This window comes from Corvus cornix, chromosome 3 (genome assembly GCF_000738735.6).
Source record: "Corvus cornix cornix isolate S_Up_H32 chromosome 3, ASM73873v5, whole genome shotgun sequence".
Lineage (NCBI taxonomy): Eukaryota > Metazoa > Chordata > Aves > Passeriformes > Corvidae > Corvus > Corvus cornix.
Genome location: NC_047056.1, coordinates 57199673 through 57217742, shown reverse-complemented (window position 1 = coordinate 57217742; position 18070 = coordinate 57199673). Strand labels below are relative to the sequence as shown.

Genomic DNA, 18070 nt, shown 5'->3' with positions numbered 1-18070 from the left:
ACACCCAAAGATTCTAGTGCATATATACATGTTTACTTTGGATTTCAGTTTGGCACCAAAACCTAAGCTTGTGTAACTGCATCAAGGAAAAATGACATGCACTGACACTGGTTTGTATTTTCAGATGATAAAGATATCAGTGTACAACTTTCTGCCTTATCTGTGCAGAACCAAGGTTGCCTGTCACCAGCTTCATCTGTGCTGTGCTGCATTCCTGCTAGACAATCTATCTCCAAGGGCTGGCAAGAGAACAAGAATATCACTTTGCAAATGCTGTTGCCACCATGGCTCAAAAGAGACACTTTTCAGCATTCATTGTGATAAATGAACACAAAATAGACAAAATGTATAGTTCCCCCACGTCCTTCCCTGACCTGAAACTGAATGAGAAAACCTTTTATCTAAGTGCTTTGACCACAAAGCTACTGCCTAAACTTGTGCCCCTGTGAGTGAACACATGTGGTAAAAGTGGGTCCAACACAAGGGAAGAAATTTGCTGAAAACAACACAATTCCACAAAAAACTTCAGCTATGATGAAAGTTGGCATTTTCCAATGAAAAACCATTTAACACCCAAACTCTTCTTCATATGCTCTAATCTCAGCTCCTACCTTATCAAAGGGACCAAAATCTTCAAGGCGGATTCGTTCCCATTCTACATCCATGTAACTGTGCCGTACAAATAGCACAGCCATGGAAATTCAAATAGCACAAAAGGGAATTACCTTCTGCATTGCACTCTGGCAGGCCATCAAACCCCAGGAGCAAGTTGCCTTCATCATCATACTCTCCATAGGTGCCTGGAGGACAGGTTGGTGTGGGTTTCTCGGTGGGTGGGTCAGTGGTGGTTGGCTCAGGAGTGGTGGTGGTGGTGGTTGTAGCAACAGTTGTTGTAGTGGTTGTGGTAGTTGTTGTGGTTGTTGTTGTAGGTACTGTTGTAGTAGTAGTTGAGGGAGTGGTTGTTTTCTTAATCATTTCGAGACCAATCAGAGGCTTTCCTCCAAGGCTTATTATGGGTTTATCTTGTGCACTCGCTACAGGTTTACTAAATCTGCTATGTCCAAACAAAGGTAATCCATCAGGACTCACCACTGGAGCACCCTTTTCATCTAGGAGAGAAGAACAAAACCAAAAAATCTCACCATTAATCCACTTCAGGCTTATAGCATTAAGCATTACTGTGTTTTTTATCACAGTAGATGCCACAAAAGTCTTGACAGTGTGAATACAGCCTCCTGTAACTAAACTGACAGAAGACAGAGGGTGTTACTTAGGAAAGAACCGTGGCTAAGGAAGCTGGAAAATGGTTCAGAAGAACCTCAGATAAACCACAGTGGTGTTCACATTTTTCAGTTGTTTGATAAACACTCCAGGGAGGTTTCACTTCAGAATCACAATGTGCAGACAATGACTGCATTTCATCTAAGTCACTCTCATAACTGTTGATGAAATGCATGATGAATCCATATTCTGCTCCTTAATGTCAAACATGTGCAAGGAAAAACTGCGATGAGCTGGCAAGATGCTGTCACTGCAGATAAAGTTTTGTGTGCCAAATTCTGGATACTGTAAATATTCATGGTAGCCAGTTTAACAAGAGGCACTGAATTTGTATTTGAGAGATCTGTACAGATGGACTGACATGCAAACAGCAGTGTCATCAGAGAACACACACAGGGTTTCTTACTATTTGTGGTTGGTTTTAGAAGGAAAAATGAAATAAACACACACACATGGCTGGTACAGTGCTAGCAATGGGGAGTAATTATTTCTGTGTATATAAAGATATAAACAATCATCAGTCTTTATTCTAATCATCAATCCTTATTCTGGCTCAGTTCTGCAGTCCTTTCTAATGCTGATACAAGTGAGATGGACTTGAGTGACTCTTGCTGCCTCATACTCAGGAGTCCCACAGGATGTTTCAAAGCCTCCCCAGGTCCTGCAATGTGCTGACTGTCTGGTGGAGACTTGAGGTACAAGCCACTCCAAATGGCTCGCATGGGACCTGGGGATGGCTGAAGCATTCAACAGCTCAAAGACTTGTACTATGTGTACAAAAACTGTAGAGCGTCTTCTGTAAGAAGGAAGTTGTAACTTACCAACAACTGTACGTCCATCCCCTCCTAATTTCACTCGGAGAGGGTTGCCTTGGGAATCTTGGAGATATTTTCCTTCAGCATTTAACACTAGCCCTCGGTCAAGATCTACAATCTAAAAGCAACAGATGGACTCAAGTTTAGCTAGCATGAGAGGGGGTGAAATGAAATTTCACAGCAACAGAAATCCTGGGGAAATTCAGACACTAAATGTGATGTTCAGGAATAGCTACAACACACCTGAACTTTTAAAACTAACCAAGTATATAGTAATCATTGAGATATCACTGCTGAAGAAAGCAGATTTCCAGAAACTGGGCCCCAGAGATGCACAGCCATATTCCTATCACCTACTGTAGCTCTCATGTGCCAAGGAGCAAAACCCTTTATTTTCTTGGGCTGCACAACTCCTAAGGTGAATTCCTGTAATACTGATTTCATTATGACCCTGAGTAATTTTGAAGATGGGATTTAGAATTATGTCTAACCAAACAAAACTTAAAAATTAGACTAGTTACTTTATACTGAAACGGCAGTGAAAACAAAGTAGCTAAGATTTTAATTGGGATAGGAGACTGAAGAAAAGCCTCTGTCTCATAAAACAAATATGTCTGAGAGCTTGGACTGAATTCCAGAGCTAACTGCAGTTAAAATCCAGTCCTCGTTGCTATTTCAACCCAAAACAGCTGAACCATATGCTGTTTTAACCTAAGGTAACAGACACTGAGCCACAGAACACAAAAATGCAAAAGGTGTTAAGTGCTGGGAGGAAACTGGGAAGGGGACAGAAGCAGCAATTCCAGGTCAGCAAGACAGACTTACATCTGATGCTGAGGAAAAGACTGCAGCAGGAAGGACAGCAGATGATGAGATCAGTCTCTGAAGCCCTCCAGGCCCCAGATTTGGCATAGATCCTCTTGCTGTACAAGGTGTTCATCCTGCTTGCAGCAAAGCCTTCCCCTTGTGAGGCAGAGAAATGCCCCATGGCCTTCCAAGGACCTTTCTAGCCCCCTTTCTGGAGTCTATCTGAAGTACTTTGGGCATGCTTTTCAAAATGCCTCCCTTGAATGTGACACACCTGATGCACTTTTTTATGTTCCTCTAATGAAAATGGTAAGATTGAAGTGGCCATAAAATAAATGTCGTTATGTGTCATGCCATGTGCGAGCAGCTCTGCTGACGCCAGGGAAGCCGATCACAGACTCCTACTGCTCAGCACTTGGGCAAACATGCAGGAAGCACCAGTTCCTTCCCTGCTTTCCTTGGTTAAAAACTCATTGTAAAGGATTTTAAAAGACAAGGTGTGGGCATGTAGGCAGCTTGTGTGGCTTTCCTATCAATGGCATCTGAGCTCTTCTGCAAATACCTCTGGAAACACGTCTGTAAGAATGGCAAAACCTACATAAGTGCATTTAAAGCATCATGACAGTTATGGAGTCACTTTTTACTTCAAAACTCTTGCTCAGGAGCTTCTACCTGGAGTGCGAGTCTGGGAGAAGCATTGCTGAACATGTCTTTCACAGCAGCTATCCCAGGCAGTATCCACTCACAGTGCACAGCAGACAAGAGCTTGTCGTGTCAAGCCTGTCGTGTCAAGTCCCCAGTGACTCAGGGAGTCACTGGGGAGCACAAATCTCACTGACTCTGGAGAACAAATGTTTCTTTAAATTTTATAGGAGTAATGTTATAGTTTAAAATTCAACCCATCAGGCCTTAAATTTAAAATGTTACAATAACAAAACCCAGAATTTGTCATTAGATTTCAGCGGAACAGTAGAAACCAAACCACTAAGTATAGCTTCACTTTACAACAGCTGCATTGACTGAGGCCACTGCTTGCCTGTCTTGTTTTAATGAAAATACAAGTACAATAAAAGGCCAAAACATCTTGAATTTGGAGAGAAGGTCACCCTACCCACTTTGTTCCTTGAGGGCCATTGATTACTTTCTGTCCACTTGGTTTTCCATTATTACCAGGGATTACTTTTCCATTTCCATTTCCATTTTTCGTTGTAAGATTTGGTCTGCCATTATAACCTGAACAGGGAAGAAAACACACTATTCTGAAGAAAGCTGTGCAACCTAAAAGCCATATTTTCAATTGCAAGTAAATGTATTTTCTGGCTGATCTGAATATAAACGAGAGCAGAAAGAGCCCTCACTGCACTTCACAAACCAGGCACTCCATTTCTTCCTGAAGCTGTCATATTTCTGTAGCTGACACAAGAATCTGAAATTGTTTTTCTGAAGAGGTTAAACACTCATGGTCTGTTTCCATCATGTTTATTTGGTCTCTTTATTCCCTCTTTTTTTTTTTTTTTAAGCAAGCAGGGCAACATTTCTTGATGACACTACAATCATTAAAATGTTTGTGATCTTTGTAAGCATTTCAGAAATAGGATGAGGGAAGAAACAATTATTAAACACAACCACCTTATACAAAGCTTTAGTGACAAACTGAAAGGAGAGGGGATGGGAATTATCTCTACACCTATGTTTTTTAACCTGGAAAAGGAAGGAGTCTTCTTCTCTAGCTGAAAAAACACTGCTAAACAGAAGCACACTCAGATCACAAGGGGAGAAGCAGTAGCACTGAGCTGCAGGCCCCCCAGCTCCAAAAGGGCAGCAATTTTCACACCTTATCTCAGAGACTTGCCTCCAGAAAAATATAAGGAGAAAAAATATATAGACTGGAAAAAAAATTAACTGAACACTTGTTGGCTATAACTTCACAATTGCATTGCTAGTAGTAAGATTATATAATCTCCATATAGAAATCGTTTTTTTTTTCATGCCATACATCTCATCCTCCATGGTATTATTCAAGGTCTACTCCCATCTTAAAGCTCTACCTAGCAAAGTCACTGAGACTGTCAGGGATTTTCCATCAATACCTTGATGTGTAGTGGACCTTCTATTCTACTACCCAGGTCAGCAGATACTCTGTCAGAAAGCAAGTCTCTAACTCTTGGGGTAAATCACAGCCATAAACATATTAGATGGCCTGGCTGTGATGGGCACAGTCCTCAACAGGTATGGACAACCCTGAGCTGTCACTTAGGAAAAAGAGGAAATTTGCTTAAAAACTCATTAAAGAAATCATGAATGCCAGGGCATCATGAAGAAACACCTCACTGCCTAGGCATTGGCAAGGTAGTACTATGGAACCTACAAAGGCCTTTTAGCAATCCACGATGAAGAGCTACGTACCTGAAAGGTTGTCATATTCTGAGTACAAATGGGCTTTCAATAAGCATTTGGTGAAGTCATTGCTCAATAAGGAACATAGCCCTTTTCCAACTTAGCACCTAACTCTGTCACTCTCTCTGTGGATCACAGGGTCCTGTGCAGATCAGACGACAAGAGAAAAGGTCTGGGGCACCATATTACACCAAATAGGCAATGTCCTCAAGAACTGGGCTTCCCAGGAACCACCAAAATAAAGAGCAACACATTATACTTAATAACTGAACCTGCATTCTGCTGGAGGACTTTTCATCTAACTGCTGATCTTAGGAAAAACACAGTTAGTGAGATTGGTACAACAAAGGCAGGATACCTGATCTATAAGGAGGTCGAACAAATTGCCGCTGAGAAGGGCTCCCTAGCCTGGAGTTCAATAGTCGCTGACGAGGAGATGAAGTGGAAGAAACTGCTGGAGAAACGGTGTGTGTGGTGGTAGATGCAGAAGAACGTGGCCAGACAAAGCTTGGTTTAGATGGGGTATGCTTGTTAGAGGACTGAGTAATCCGTGATGCTATGGCAGAGCTTCTTGATGATTCAGGAGAAGACACTTTTAATATTGAAGGTTTTTCCATCTCTTCCTCTTCAGAACTTACTTTGTGAGGTAGAAGAGTGTCCGCAGATTTTCTTTTATTGCTAGTAGTGTCTTCATATACGTTTTTGTTACCTCTAGAAACAGAAGGGGACCGTTTTGCTGCCAAAGATGTGGGTTTCTCTTCCACTTCTTTCTGATCATATTCACTGTAATAATTGTCCTCTTCATTAGAAACTGACTGATGAGATTTAGATGTTTGAGGAAGTTCAGTGTTAGACATTTTTGAGGGCAACAGGCCATATTTCTTCTCTATTTGGGATGCTGTTCTTGTAGCAACTCCTGAGCGAGTAGGTAATGAAGGATGAGCTTGTCTCGAAGTGGATGACAGCCTTTGATTATACTGGCTGTCTTTTGCTGTATCACTGGCAGAACTGGAGTCTGGCTGAGTATGTTTTGGTTTGTAGGAAGGTACCTGAGAACCTGGCTGCTGTTGCTTTGATCGAGACGAACTTGAGCTTCCCTGAGAGAAAGATGCAGGTAATCCCCTAGAAGAGGACACCTCTTTAAGAAACACAGAGTGCCTGCTTGCTCTGTCACTGCCCTCTGTTCCATCCTCATCATCATCTTCCTGCAACTCTTCATTACTTTGGGATGAGATGTGAGATGGGAGGCGTCGGCCCCTTGAATGCAGTATGGAAGGACTGGTTTGTGCCTTCTGTGGAGCCTCCGAGTGGGAGGTCTTCTCCACTGAAAGACGAGAAGAGAATGACTTTCTAGGCAAGGACTTGCTTGGTTTTGATTGAGCAAGTGTTTCTTTTACCTCTCGACTGCCCTGCTCTTCAGGTTTGTGTTTGGAAAGAGAAGACTGCAAAACAGAATGCTTTTCTGGAGCAGCTGTTTGACTTTGTTGTTCTTCTGAGTCAGAGCGGGCTGATTTTTCACCATGTGTCTCTCTGGGGTGAGAATCAGAATCAACCTGAGGATTTCTTCTCTTGGAATAGATTGCTGAAGAAGGCTGCCTGGAAGAGGGCAAAGAAGGAAATAAGGGATTTTCATCTTGTGAGTCCTCCCTATAATTCTTATCAACATTCTTTCCCTTGGATTTGGTGCTGGTGGAGGAGCGAGAGTGAGGTGAAGTGTAACCAGAAACAGCAGACCTTGATGAGACTGCCACTGCAGCTAATTTCGAATCCTTCCATGTGCGGGAACTGGAGCCTGAGGATAGCCTTGTTTGCTGTGACTTAGTGCTGGGCTCTCCTGCTCTGTCCTCTGCTTCTTCATTGTCAAACTCATTATGGCTATCACGAGCATGGGAATCTGCTGATTTGGAAGCAGGTTGATGTGAATGACCTAGAGAGCCAGACCTACTGCGATGGCCTAAGACACCCTCATGAGAGACAGCAGACTGCCGATTTGATGGCAAGGCCTGGTGACCAGGCTCTGAAGTCTTAGATGACACTTTGCTCAGCATGGGGTCTGGCTTCCCTTCCACATTACTCACAAGACCATTACTTTTGGCAGGCAGAGGATGGGAATAGGTCTTAGAAGGCACATTATTGTTGCTTTGCCTCAATTGCTTTGTTTCATTATCTGTGTATCTGGGAATGGACGAAGCAGAAGAATGTTGTGCTGATGACGGTAAGAGTTCTGGTGGCTCATGCTTCTCTGTGCTCATCTGGCTTGACACCTCAGATGTGTGGGTTCGAACAGAGGTCCTCCCTGAGGCAAGGACAGGGTGGACTGGCCCACTAGGGGACAAAGGTTTAACATTCCTCCTCTGGTCCTGGGCTTTTGGTGGTGATGTTGTAGCTTCCTGGGAGGAATCGCCATCATCTGTCACCTCAGTGGACTGCAGGTCAGGTTCCAGCTCTCCTGTCTTTCTAGAAGGTAACTGAGATTTACTTAGGACCCCTCGAGTCAAGATTTTATTCTTATATTCAGAAAGAAGACTCTTTTTATCACTAACACTAGGTGAATGAACAGACAGTTGCTTAGAAGAAGGTGACGGCTGGGCTTTTGAAGAAACAGAAGAACTTTGAGAAAGAGATGAGCCAGCATTCCCAGTCTTTTTAGCCTCTGAATTATCTTGAATATTTGTCTTTTGCTGAGCAACTGAATCCTCATGAGCAGCTAGGGGCAAAAAAAAAAAAGTGTTTATTCACAGCAATAGAAGATGCACAGAAACTGACCAAGAGAAGAAACCACCCAGGTAGCAAGAACAAAACAACTTATGAGACTATGAGACAGTAATTATTTCTGTATTAATCAGGCTGTGGAGTCCAGCCAAGCTAAGTTTTGGGTTGTATGAAGGTACCTATGTGGAATTACTGTAGCGTGGGTAAAACTTACACCAACTAAAATCAAATACCTAAAATCAGGGACTGCAACACCCTTTCAGTGGAACCAAATCTTCAGCAGGATTTTGTCATGTTGATGGCATGGTGCTGCATTATCCCATGTAAGGCTGTGGCCCATCTTTTTAGCTAACCCAGCAAATGTTCTGCCCCTACAACAGCAACTTTTTGGCAAGAGTCAAACACAAGGAGTAGTATCCAAGTAAGACACTAAGTGACTTTCAAGAGTGGGAGCTCTCAGGAAGAGAGCAGCCTAAGACCCAGAGCATTGCTTTCTTTGCCCTTTGGATAACAAGAGCACATAATACTGTCACGGAGCATGACATGCATTTATGTAAGAGGCTAAAATGTCCATAAATATGTCCTTTTACATGCTGCAGAGTGACAAACATTTATTTGGACAATACACTCATGAAAAGAGCAAGCAGAAACAATATTAAGGAAGTAAAATCCCGCAGGTTAGATAGAGTGCAGAGAAGTTAAGTCAGCAAGAATTAACGCAATTGGGACCAAGGCAAAAGTGGGTGAACTACACCATTGGTTCATGGCTTGATGCTCACCTGCTGGGATGGCGACACTGAAGGCTTTTGACTGAGGACCCGGTCCCCTCCTGTTTGCTGCACGAATTTTGAAAATATAGCGCTCTCCGGCCTGCAGACCATCTATAATGGCTGATGTTGTAGCTCCAGAGTAGGTGATGGACTTTGCTCCAAATGGCTTGAGAGCCGGGGCGTATGAAAGAATGTATTCTGAAATGATTTGGCAGACGGTTGGAAGGAGGAAACTGAAAACAGTCCTGTTTCCAGCGGACAGACTGTATGGGTAGGATGAATTAGAACGTGCATTACTAAAATTAATACACTAGCAATGCACGCCGAGTCAACAGCTGGAGTATAAAGACATGAGAGAGAGATATACGTATGTATGTAGGTTAAGTTGAATATTTGTTCCTATTCAGAAGAGATTCTTCTACCAGAAAATATCAGCACTGCAGATTTGCCAAATGGTAGCAACACCATGTCTGTCCAACAAAATCAAAATCTGACACACTGTGCTTAACCAGAGCCAGGGCCAAACACCACAGCAGAGAGCAAAGCAAGGTCTGGTTGCCACTTTGAAACTCACCCTGCTCTCACCTTTGAGTTTTGAATTACTGTGATGCCTGTGCTCTGTCTTAGTTTTCTGCATTGAGAGAAATTTTACCCCTATAGGAACAATTCTGGGCATGAAGAGGAATCCTCCCATTATACTCCCAAGGAGTGCAGGTGAGATCTCAGACATGTGCAAGCTCTGTTTTCTTTTCAAATCTTCTGTAAGAGGCACAGGTATCAGACAAAACCAGGGGTTTGATAATGAATTTCATGGGCTGCCAGCTTTCTCTCTCTACACGAAAACCCACAATAATACCTGAGGAGTCACAGTGCCACAACAGGAGAACTCTAGAACATAATGTCATCTTTAAAAATAGGAAACGTAATTTTTTTCTTCTGATGGTGAGCCCATATTCATTGTGTTAAGAAATAAGCCACACACAGTTCATCAAAATCAAGGAAAAAGACATCATCAATATTTTATATACACATACATTTAATGCTCCACTGAAAACTAAATCAATGTATCAGAAGGCATGGTAACCTTTGAATCTTTTTTCTTTTCCTATTTTTACACAGGAGTTGCTTTCATTGCAGAGACATTGCTGTAGCTTCTGATAACTCTGAAATGGCTACTGGAGAACATTTTTTCCCATTAGTTTAATATGTGGTATAAATATATAAAAGGACAGGGTTGAAAAACAAAAGGATCAAAAGACAAAAGTTCCTGATTACCACATGCTATCAAAATGACCATGAAATGCTAATTCAGTGATTTTATTTTGCCAGTAAAAATATCTTGTCATTTATTTAGTTTAAAAATAAGACCTCTCATGTAACACTTCATACTCAAACAATGATAAATTAGATGAGTATAAGCATTCAGCCCTCGAATATTAGGTATCGTTAAAATGATTGCCTTGGATGAATCATCTAATAACAATGCAGACAAAACTGAAAAAAGGGCTACAGATTGGTCAAAATCAGGAGCAGACTCGAAGATCAGATAATGTCCCTGCATGACCCTACTTACAGAAATAATGATTCTTGGATACAATTGCAGCTCCATTGAAGCAATTGGCAAGACTTCTACTGACTTCAAAAAAGGAAGGAATTCCACTACTGCCCTGAAGAACACATAAAGTAGGTCTTGCAGACACGGTGTACCTCTCTCCAGGCCAATGGGTTTTTAAATCCTGAAATGCTGCAGTGCTGATAAGGGACCTCCAAAAACTTGTGTAATTTGAGAACACAATTCTGTCAACCACTGGAGAACAGGAGGCTAAAAAATCAGCCTCATTTTCAGAGGGAAACAGAAACAAAAATCCCAGAAAGACCTCTTTCTTTAATTCCATGCAAAAACATAGCCAACTGGCAAACTATCTTTATGACTACGTACAATAACACTATAGTACACAAGATTTATGCATGATATCTGCTGAAATCAGATTTGTGCTTGCTTCTTAAGGTGAGGATTTCCTTGCACAACAAACTAGAAATAAAACACAACATAAACCCACTTACTTTCTTGGCAACTACCCAACATTTTCTTATTCAACTAATTCTTAAAAATCTTTCTGGAAACTTCTTTCTTGAGCCTCATTTTGACCTGCTTATTAACGGGAGAAGAGGTAAAATGTGCATGCATGATAACCCAGGAAGCTCTGTGACATCCCAGGCAGACAGTGACGGTGGCTTCTCAGCGGTGCTGTGGAGACACTGGGCTGGAAACATGAAAATCTTGCTTGGGTTTAATCAAGTGAAAAAGTCCTGGCACAGCCAAGGTTCCAGCTTACTGCAGGGCAGCAGTCTGACTTTGAGAAGACCACCTCCTTGAGGGAGTTAGAAACCAACAGCGAAGACTCACCTTTGACTTTTCCTTCGCTCTCTGGAAGAGCATCCCAGGATGCTGCTACAGAGGTTGGTTTCCCCTTTAGTGGCCAAACGTCCAAATTTTCAGGTGCACTGGCAGGAGCTGGGAAACAGCCATACGCAGAAGAGGCAAGTAAGGATCAACACAGTATACACCTTTTGCTCCATCTTCTCATAGCAGAGATTCCTATACAGCTATTTCAAAGATAAACGTGAAGAGTACACATGGCTCAGGTCCATGCTTGCCTCTGTCACATCTATCTCTCAGATGACCATAGTGAAATTTTATTCCATATTTTTAGGAACATGAGGTCTGCACAAGACTGCTATTGTGGCTTAGCTGGAATGACACGGTGATTTGGTTTTTATGGACCACTTCCCTGTACCAAAGGGGCCTGACAGCTTCTCCATGGTGGAGGGAGGATTTAAATTTGCTGGGAGAGTAATGGAAGCCAGGTTGCTCTTCTCAAAGGAAGGGGCACATCTAGCTGCAGGGGTTAAAGGTGCTGACCTGTCCCACAGAAATACCCAAGTCATCTCCCCCTGTTCTCCTTGCACCACAAGAGCAGCTTGGTGTGCTCTCCTGGTGTGCTTCACTACTGCAGGGATGCAGGCAGCAGCACTGAGGCCTTTCCCATATTCTCAACCCTCTGCTGCCCCAAGCAGTCACTTGGCTCGTTCTGGCTTTCCCTCAAGTCAGCCCTATTCCACAGCTCAAACCCTAAGACCTGTGTTACCCCAAGGACTCTTTGAATACATACCTGCCTCCGGGGTCCGCTGGTAAACAGACACGCTCCATTTGCCTTCCTTTTCTCCCTCTGAGATTTGGATGGCAAATTCGTACATAGTGTCTGGCACCAGGTTCTCCACCAGTGCCCGCCGGTTGGACACCTGCTTGTAATCCCACCTTGCCGATTCCCCCTTTTCCCGATAGCGAACATTATATTGCCTAGCATCAGAAACACAGGAAAATAAAAAGTTTGCATGTGGAAGCCTAGCACTAGCAGAACCAGAGAGGGACAAGGATGCTTTGCCCTCAGGTAGCCTGCTGGGGCTTAGGGAGGAACCTACCGAAGTGCAAACAACAAAGTACCAACAACAACAAAACTCAGCATATTTTAAACAAACATTTTTGCCTTCCTCTAATGGAGTATGATTGCTTTCATCCCCAAGGATGGACCGCTCCTTCCAGACTCTTACTCAAAACACACTCTTCCCTGGGGAAAGCTGCAAGATCTTCTGAGCTGAGCCAGGCATCCTGGGGGGCTCCACACCACCATCTCAGTGCCCCATGGCCATGAGCACGGCCAGGTTGCTGGCAGGCCCTTGCTCCCAGAATAGCACCAGTGGCTCAGTTCCCACGTATCTGCCTAGATAACTGCTTCCACAAAGAAACAGAGAACATCTACAGTTACTAGTTTTCCTGCTGTGACTCTCAGGGTATTTCAGCACCAGTTTGCACAGCTCTTCAGTGTTCCCAGGCTGAGCAACACAGTCCAGTGCTTTCAGAGCTTTAGCAGTTTCCAGCCCATTTCCTTGTTTGTTTTGGTCTCCAACTGCTGCAGCATGCTGCTACAAGCCAAGCTCTCACTCAAAGGAGCCCCAGCCTGCTCAGCCTCAGCTACACGGGGCTTCTGCAGGATCAGAGGATGCAGGGTGTGATGATGGGTGTCTTTCCCACTGCAGTGATGCTTCCTTCACCCACAGCATGGTCATCTCGAAGCTGTAGTCTGTTTTGACAATCCACCTCAACACCTCACCTATGTGGGCTGTACCCTGTCCCCCACTCCCTCTCTCCCCATGCACACTCGGGGATTTGCTGACTGTGGTGATATACCACCACTGGAATAGCCAAATACCCCAGCTGGTGCCAGCAGCATTTCATAAGAGATGTAAACCCCTGTAGAACAACACTTACACAGATCTCTAAATGCTAATGAGCAGGGTCCTGGGAGGCAAGCTAAATTATTCTCATAACCAACAGCAATTAAATAAGTGCAAAAGCATTCAGTAGATATCTGGCAGCAGTTCCCCTTCAGTACCCGTTTAAAAAACCCAGGGCTAAGTACCTATTTGCTGCAACCTTCCGCTTTTCATACAGTGGGTCTGTCCAAGTAACAAGCACAGACTGAGAGGACATAACTCGAACAGTTATGTCTTGTGCCACCTCCACCTCTTCCTCCTCTGAAATGGCAAAACAAAACAGCATATCAATAACAACATTGGCGTTCTCGTAAAAAACAGCAAATGTCTTCAACTGACACTGTAACATTCACACAGTACAGCTGAATTAGAAATACAGGTGGAAGTGGAAAATCAAGTACATTGATTAATGATGGTATTCCACAGAAAGATCATTTCTTTTGTTAGCTGTGTGCCTGCAAGACCAGAGTTCTAATACATTCTACAGTCCTTCAATATTCTATTGGTCCCCAAACTGTTACCCACAGCAAATGTTTTATTAGCATACTGATATTCACCATCTCTGGCAAATGCACTGCTAGAGGTACCAGGAGAGCAGAAATTTTGTCTTAGAGAAAATCTTGAGATTTTAAAATTTGGGTTAATTTTGAAGGGCAATAAAACCATTCTTCACAAGGGAGAATTACTGCATATTTTATGGTTTTAAGTGCTTCAAACACATTGTTTAAATTCAGCTTTTAAATTTTTTATGGTATACAAGGAAAGAAATGGAAAAAATCATTGAAGCAGGCTGTTTTGACATATCAGAACACCTTTTGCAAATATTTTACAGAATTTTACCATTAAGTGAAACTAATTTGATATTTTGAGGTTTTGAATTTTGATGAGGTTCCCTTTTCAGTCTGTCCATCAGAGTTGTTTTAGTCTAGTCTATCTACTGGCCAATGAAAGATTTATTACTTTTCCTTACAACTGTAACAGCAACTATTTCCAAGTGTCCCAAAGGCACAGAATGTACAAGGAACAAGCTTTCAGCCAGAGTTTTATAGACAAGTAACACTGGAAAAAATATCAATGTCTCAGGAAAGGAAAGGAGCCAGTAAATGCTGGAGGATGACCTCATTCTCTAGGGATCTTATGTATGACTGAAATTCAGGGAGAGATTGCCCTTCTCTTCAGCAAGTGGCACATTAGCCTGAAATCCAGCACTGCCTGCAGAGATGGCAGGCAGCAGGGAGGCACATTTCCCCTCTTCCAATCAGGTTTTTAGTGGGGAGGGTTCTCAGCCAGTTCCAGGTTTTCCAAGCCAAAGAGCAACTAAACAAAAATGGCCAAGAGGACCCATCTCCTACTCACAAGTGGCTTAGGGGGCCTATTTACAAAGTTTTGCAATGGGAGCACCTGAAGAAAGAAACTGAGCATGAGAAATGGGTGGGCATCACCTCTCCAGAAAAGGTGTGAGATGGGATTTCAGTACAGTTCAACCACAACTCTCAGCTCTGGCATAGGTGTTCATCACCATCAAAATATCCTAAATACTTTGCCATTCCTATGCTATTCACATCACAGTGTGAGGGGGTGAAAAAGCACACTGGCATGGAGATGACTCAGAATCTCACTCATCCTTTTTAACCATGGCAGCAGCACGTAATGCCTTCTTTCCAAAAGAAAGTGAAAACTTTTGCTGACCAGGTTGACACTTCTGGTAATCAACCCTTCAGAAAAGGGGTTATGGATCTGAGAAGAAAGAAGGCATATGATTTTGGGAGTCCTAGCGTTGATTTAATCAAGTCTTGTCATGCAGTTACTGCAATGCACAACATTTGTCACTAGATAGAGAGGAGGAGATTAAAAAAAAAACAAACCAAACAATACCTCAGAAACTCAACCAACTATGTTACAGAGTTGTATTATTTCATTAATCCTGCTTGAATTAGAGAATTGGAGACATCAGTCAAGCTCTTTAACACACAGACAAAAACCTAGTAGCTCCAGCACCAAAAGAGTAAATATCACAAAGCTATCTCTGCATCCAATTGTCTCCACTCATTGACAGTAGATGTGAAAGAAACATACCTGTGACTTTTCTTTTAGTTAAAGATGACCTATAGACAGGTTGGCTCCGTCCCTGTGAGCTCCTTGATGGAAACGAAACCACATGAACTGACTCAGAGGCTGTGCATGCAGGGAAAAAACAGAAGGTTTCCTGTAACCTTTTTCATTTAAAAGAAAGAATGGATTTCAGAGCAGTCCCACCACATGCAAACAGAATTAGAGCTATGGCTCTTCTCTCCACCCTTTCCCTCTGCTGTTAATATGACAAACTTGTAAATGGTGTCTCATTTAACATAGCATCAAGTTCTCCTGCAATTTCTACCCTATTCTCTAGGCAATACCCTACCTCTGCTAAGATACAGAAGACAATTGTAACAAGTATTTTTATTTATAGGAAGAAGGGTTTTCAATGGCTAGGACAACACGCGATCTGTGCTCACCTAGCAGCCACAGGGGATTAGAGAAGTGTGCTAGCTAAGCCAGGTGCTCTCAGGGAAACCTGACTCACCTAGTTTTCTCGCTTCCTGGTTTTGTCGCTCTTGTGGCATCGGAGCATAGCTCATCCTTCGGCTGCTCTCTCCATACCCACGGGGGTAACCTTGGGATCTGCTGCGTGGACCTCTGAAGCCTGCTCCATAAGGTGGTTTCCACCGAAAAGGTAGCGTGCCATCTGGAGACTGGGCTCGCACTCTCAGAGGTCTGCTTGGCATGTCTTTCTCTTCAAAAAGTAAGCAAACAGTCACAAAAACCCCCTGACAGTCATTATGAAGCGCATTATTATGGACACATACAGCAGTCCACATATATCTGTTACAAGCACATCTATTAACGTCAGAATAAAGGGCATAATTTTATAGCTTTTTAATTTTTTCTATAACACCAAACTGCAGTAACAATAAGCTTTCCAAGCGGGAAGTACAATACTCAACAGTGTCTCTTCCCAGGCCCTTCAGACAGACTGGTGCAAGATTCTGAAAGTGAATACATATCGTGATACAAGGACTCCTGCCAGAAACTGGGGATGTCTTGTATCTTTCCTGTTTAAATCTATTCCTTTCCCTTTTTTAAAATCCCCTTTCCCTAGTTCAGGGACACCAGTACATTATTTTTTGGCAAGTGCTGAAGTTCAATATAAAATGAAGCACAGAACAGTTTTACTATTAAAAGCAGGTTCTTTTCTCCTAAACCCATCTCTTATGGTTCTGCTCCCCAACAGACTCATATCTAAAATGTCTGTTCCACACACGACTCAACTCCTGACTCCCCGAACTCCCATTACATGATCCCTTGAGCATACAGCACTATAAAATGTACCTCATGCAAGTTGGGTATTTTTTAACATTTGCTGACACATTGACACCGTTCTTTTAAGAAGTGGCAGTGATGCAAGGATTCCTCAAGCAACCAGCCTGGTTCTCTGAACAGCATCTCCAGTTACTGTGCAGGCTGCAAGCAGGAAAAAGGGGCTGGTATCACCAGCCAGCACTGAGATCTCATACTTGTACAGATTTTCCCCTCTTATCTTTTACAGTTCACACTCACAACAGGTTTTTCTGTCTTTTCTAGTAATGCCATTCCACCAAGTACAGTATTCAATCTTAAACAAATGTGGTTTTAGGAAACGAGAATTGTATTGACCCTAAGGCTGAATGCAGGGAATCAGATCAGATTTTAAAACCAGAGCTTTCCAAGGCTTCAATTACTTTCCTCATGGTAGCACCACACTCCATGGTAGTAGAGTTCCCATTTCACTAGTTAGTTCCAGTTTCTGTTTATCGTTCCTCATCACAGTTTGACCGGCTGGAGTCTGAAGGCACCCAAGATGGAGTTATCAGCAATGGTTAAAATGGCATTGCTAATAACTGCTGATCCATCAAAAACAGCTTTTTTGTGTGAAGTCTGTGCCAGGCTTTACTAGAAAGGGATTTTTCATAAAAAATGAAGAGCACCAGCAGGAGCTCACCACAGCCCGGGAGCCATCAGTCGGGTCTGGGATAAGAAGATGAATCTGGGTTCACACCTCCTCATACAAGTACCTACCAAGTTGCTGTCCCACCAGGTTTAGACATGCCAAAGGGTCAGCACTTCCCAGTCAAAAGGACATTTCACACTCCTTAAGTCCCCAACAGAGCCACTGTCTCCTGCAGTTACAGCCCCTGCACCTCACCATTCTCTTGTCCTGGTCTCCTGCTCTCATCTTGGCTCTGGGAAAAAAATGTGGATTTCCATGAGGACGGTAACCCTAGGACTGCAGAGACTGAGCCACAAAAAAACTCATTGTGTCCTAAAGACCAGAGTTTTGTCCTCCTGGCAAGGCTCATTCATGTTCAAAAAAATTCCTCAAAACCACCACTGCCACCACCACCACCAAAAATCTCAACAAAAAATAAAACCGAACTAAACAAGCTACACTCACCAGAGAAGGGATAGGAGAAGGAAGAAATAAATCCCATGCATCATTGAAGTCATTCAACTCCTAATGTAGTCCCTTCCTGTGGGGATACTGAACTTCCCAGGAACAATAGTCTTAAACAGTCCTAATAGAATTAGCTACCAAGTACTTGACTGAACTTAATGTTGAATCTTCCTAATCTGCCCATTATTTACCCCTGTAAATATCCCTTAAGTATTTTTTCTCTTTTGTTCCAAAACTGATTTAACAGCTTTCTGGACCTCCACTCTAGTCAAACTAAATCAACTGGTAATCATCTTCAGAACTCATCTAAAGAGCTACCTGCAAGTACATTAAAATAAAATGCTTTTCTATATTCTGGAAAATGAGAGTCACTCCCTTGTACTCTCTTCAGTACAGAAATCCAATATTACTTAGAACTGCAGGAATCTGTGTATAGTACCTTGACCCCAAAAAATTCAGGGCTGATTAAAGCCTTGGTATTG

At 42.8% G+C, this 18070-nt stretch overlaps 1 protein-coding gene across 1 annotated transcript in view; it reads right to left on the bottom strand.

Annotated features, from left to right (window-relative positions):
* FNDC1 (fibronectin type III domain containing 1) overlaps positions 1-18070 on the bottom strand; it is a 61450-nt gene that overhangs the window by 22534 nt on the left and 20846 nt on the right. Inside the window, exons 2-11 of the mRNA XM_039568587.1 lie at positions 15681-15890; positions 15194-15292; positions 13264-13378; positions 11956-12143; positions 11190-11297; positions 8792-8980; positions 5659-8007; positions 4015-4136; positions 2103-2214; positions 726-1109 (exon numbers count right to left, since the gene is read on the bottom strand). Coding sequence (XP_039424521.1) covers positions 726-1109; positions 2103-2214; positions 4015-4136; positions 5659-8007; positions 8792-8980; positions 11190-11297; positions 11956-12143; positions 13264-13378; positions 15194-15292; positions 15681-15890 — 3876 coding nt within the window. The remainder of the gene's footprint in view (positions 1-725; positions 1110-2102; positions 2215-4014; positions 4137-5658; positions 8008-8791; positions 8981-11189; positions 11298-11955; positions 12144-13263; positions 13379-15193; positions 15293-15680; positions 15891-18070) is intronic.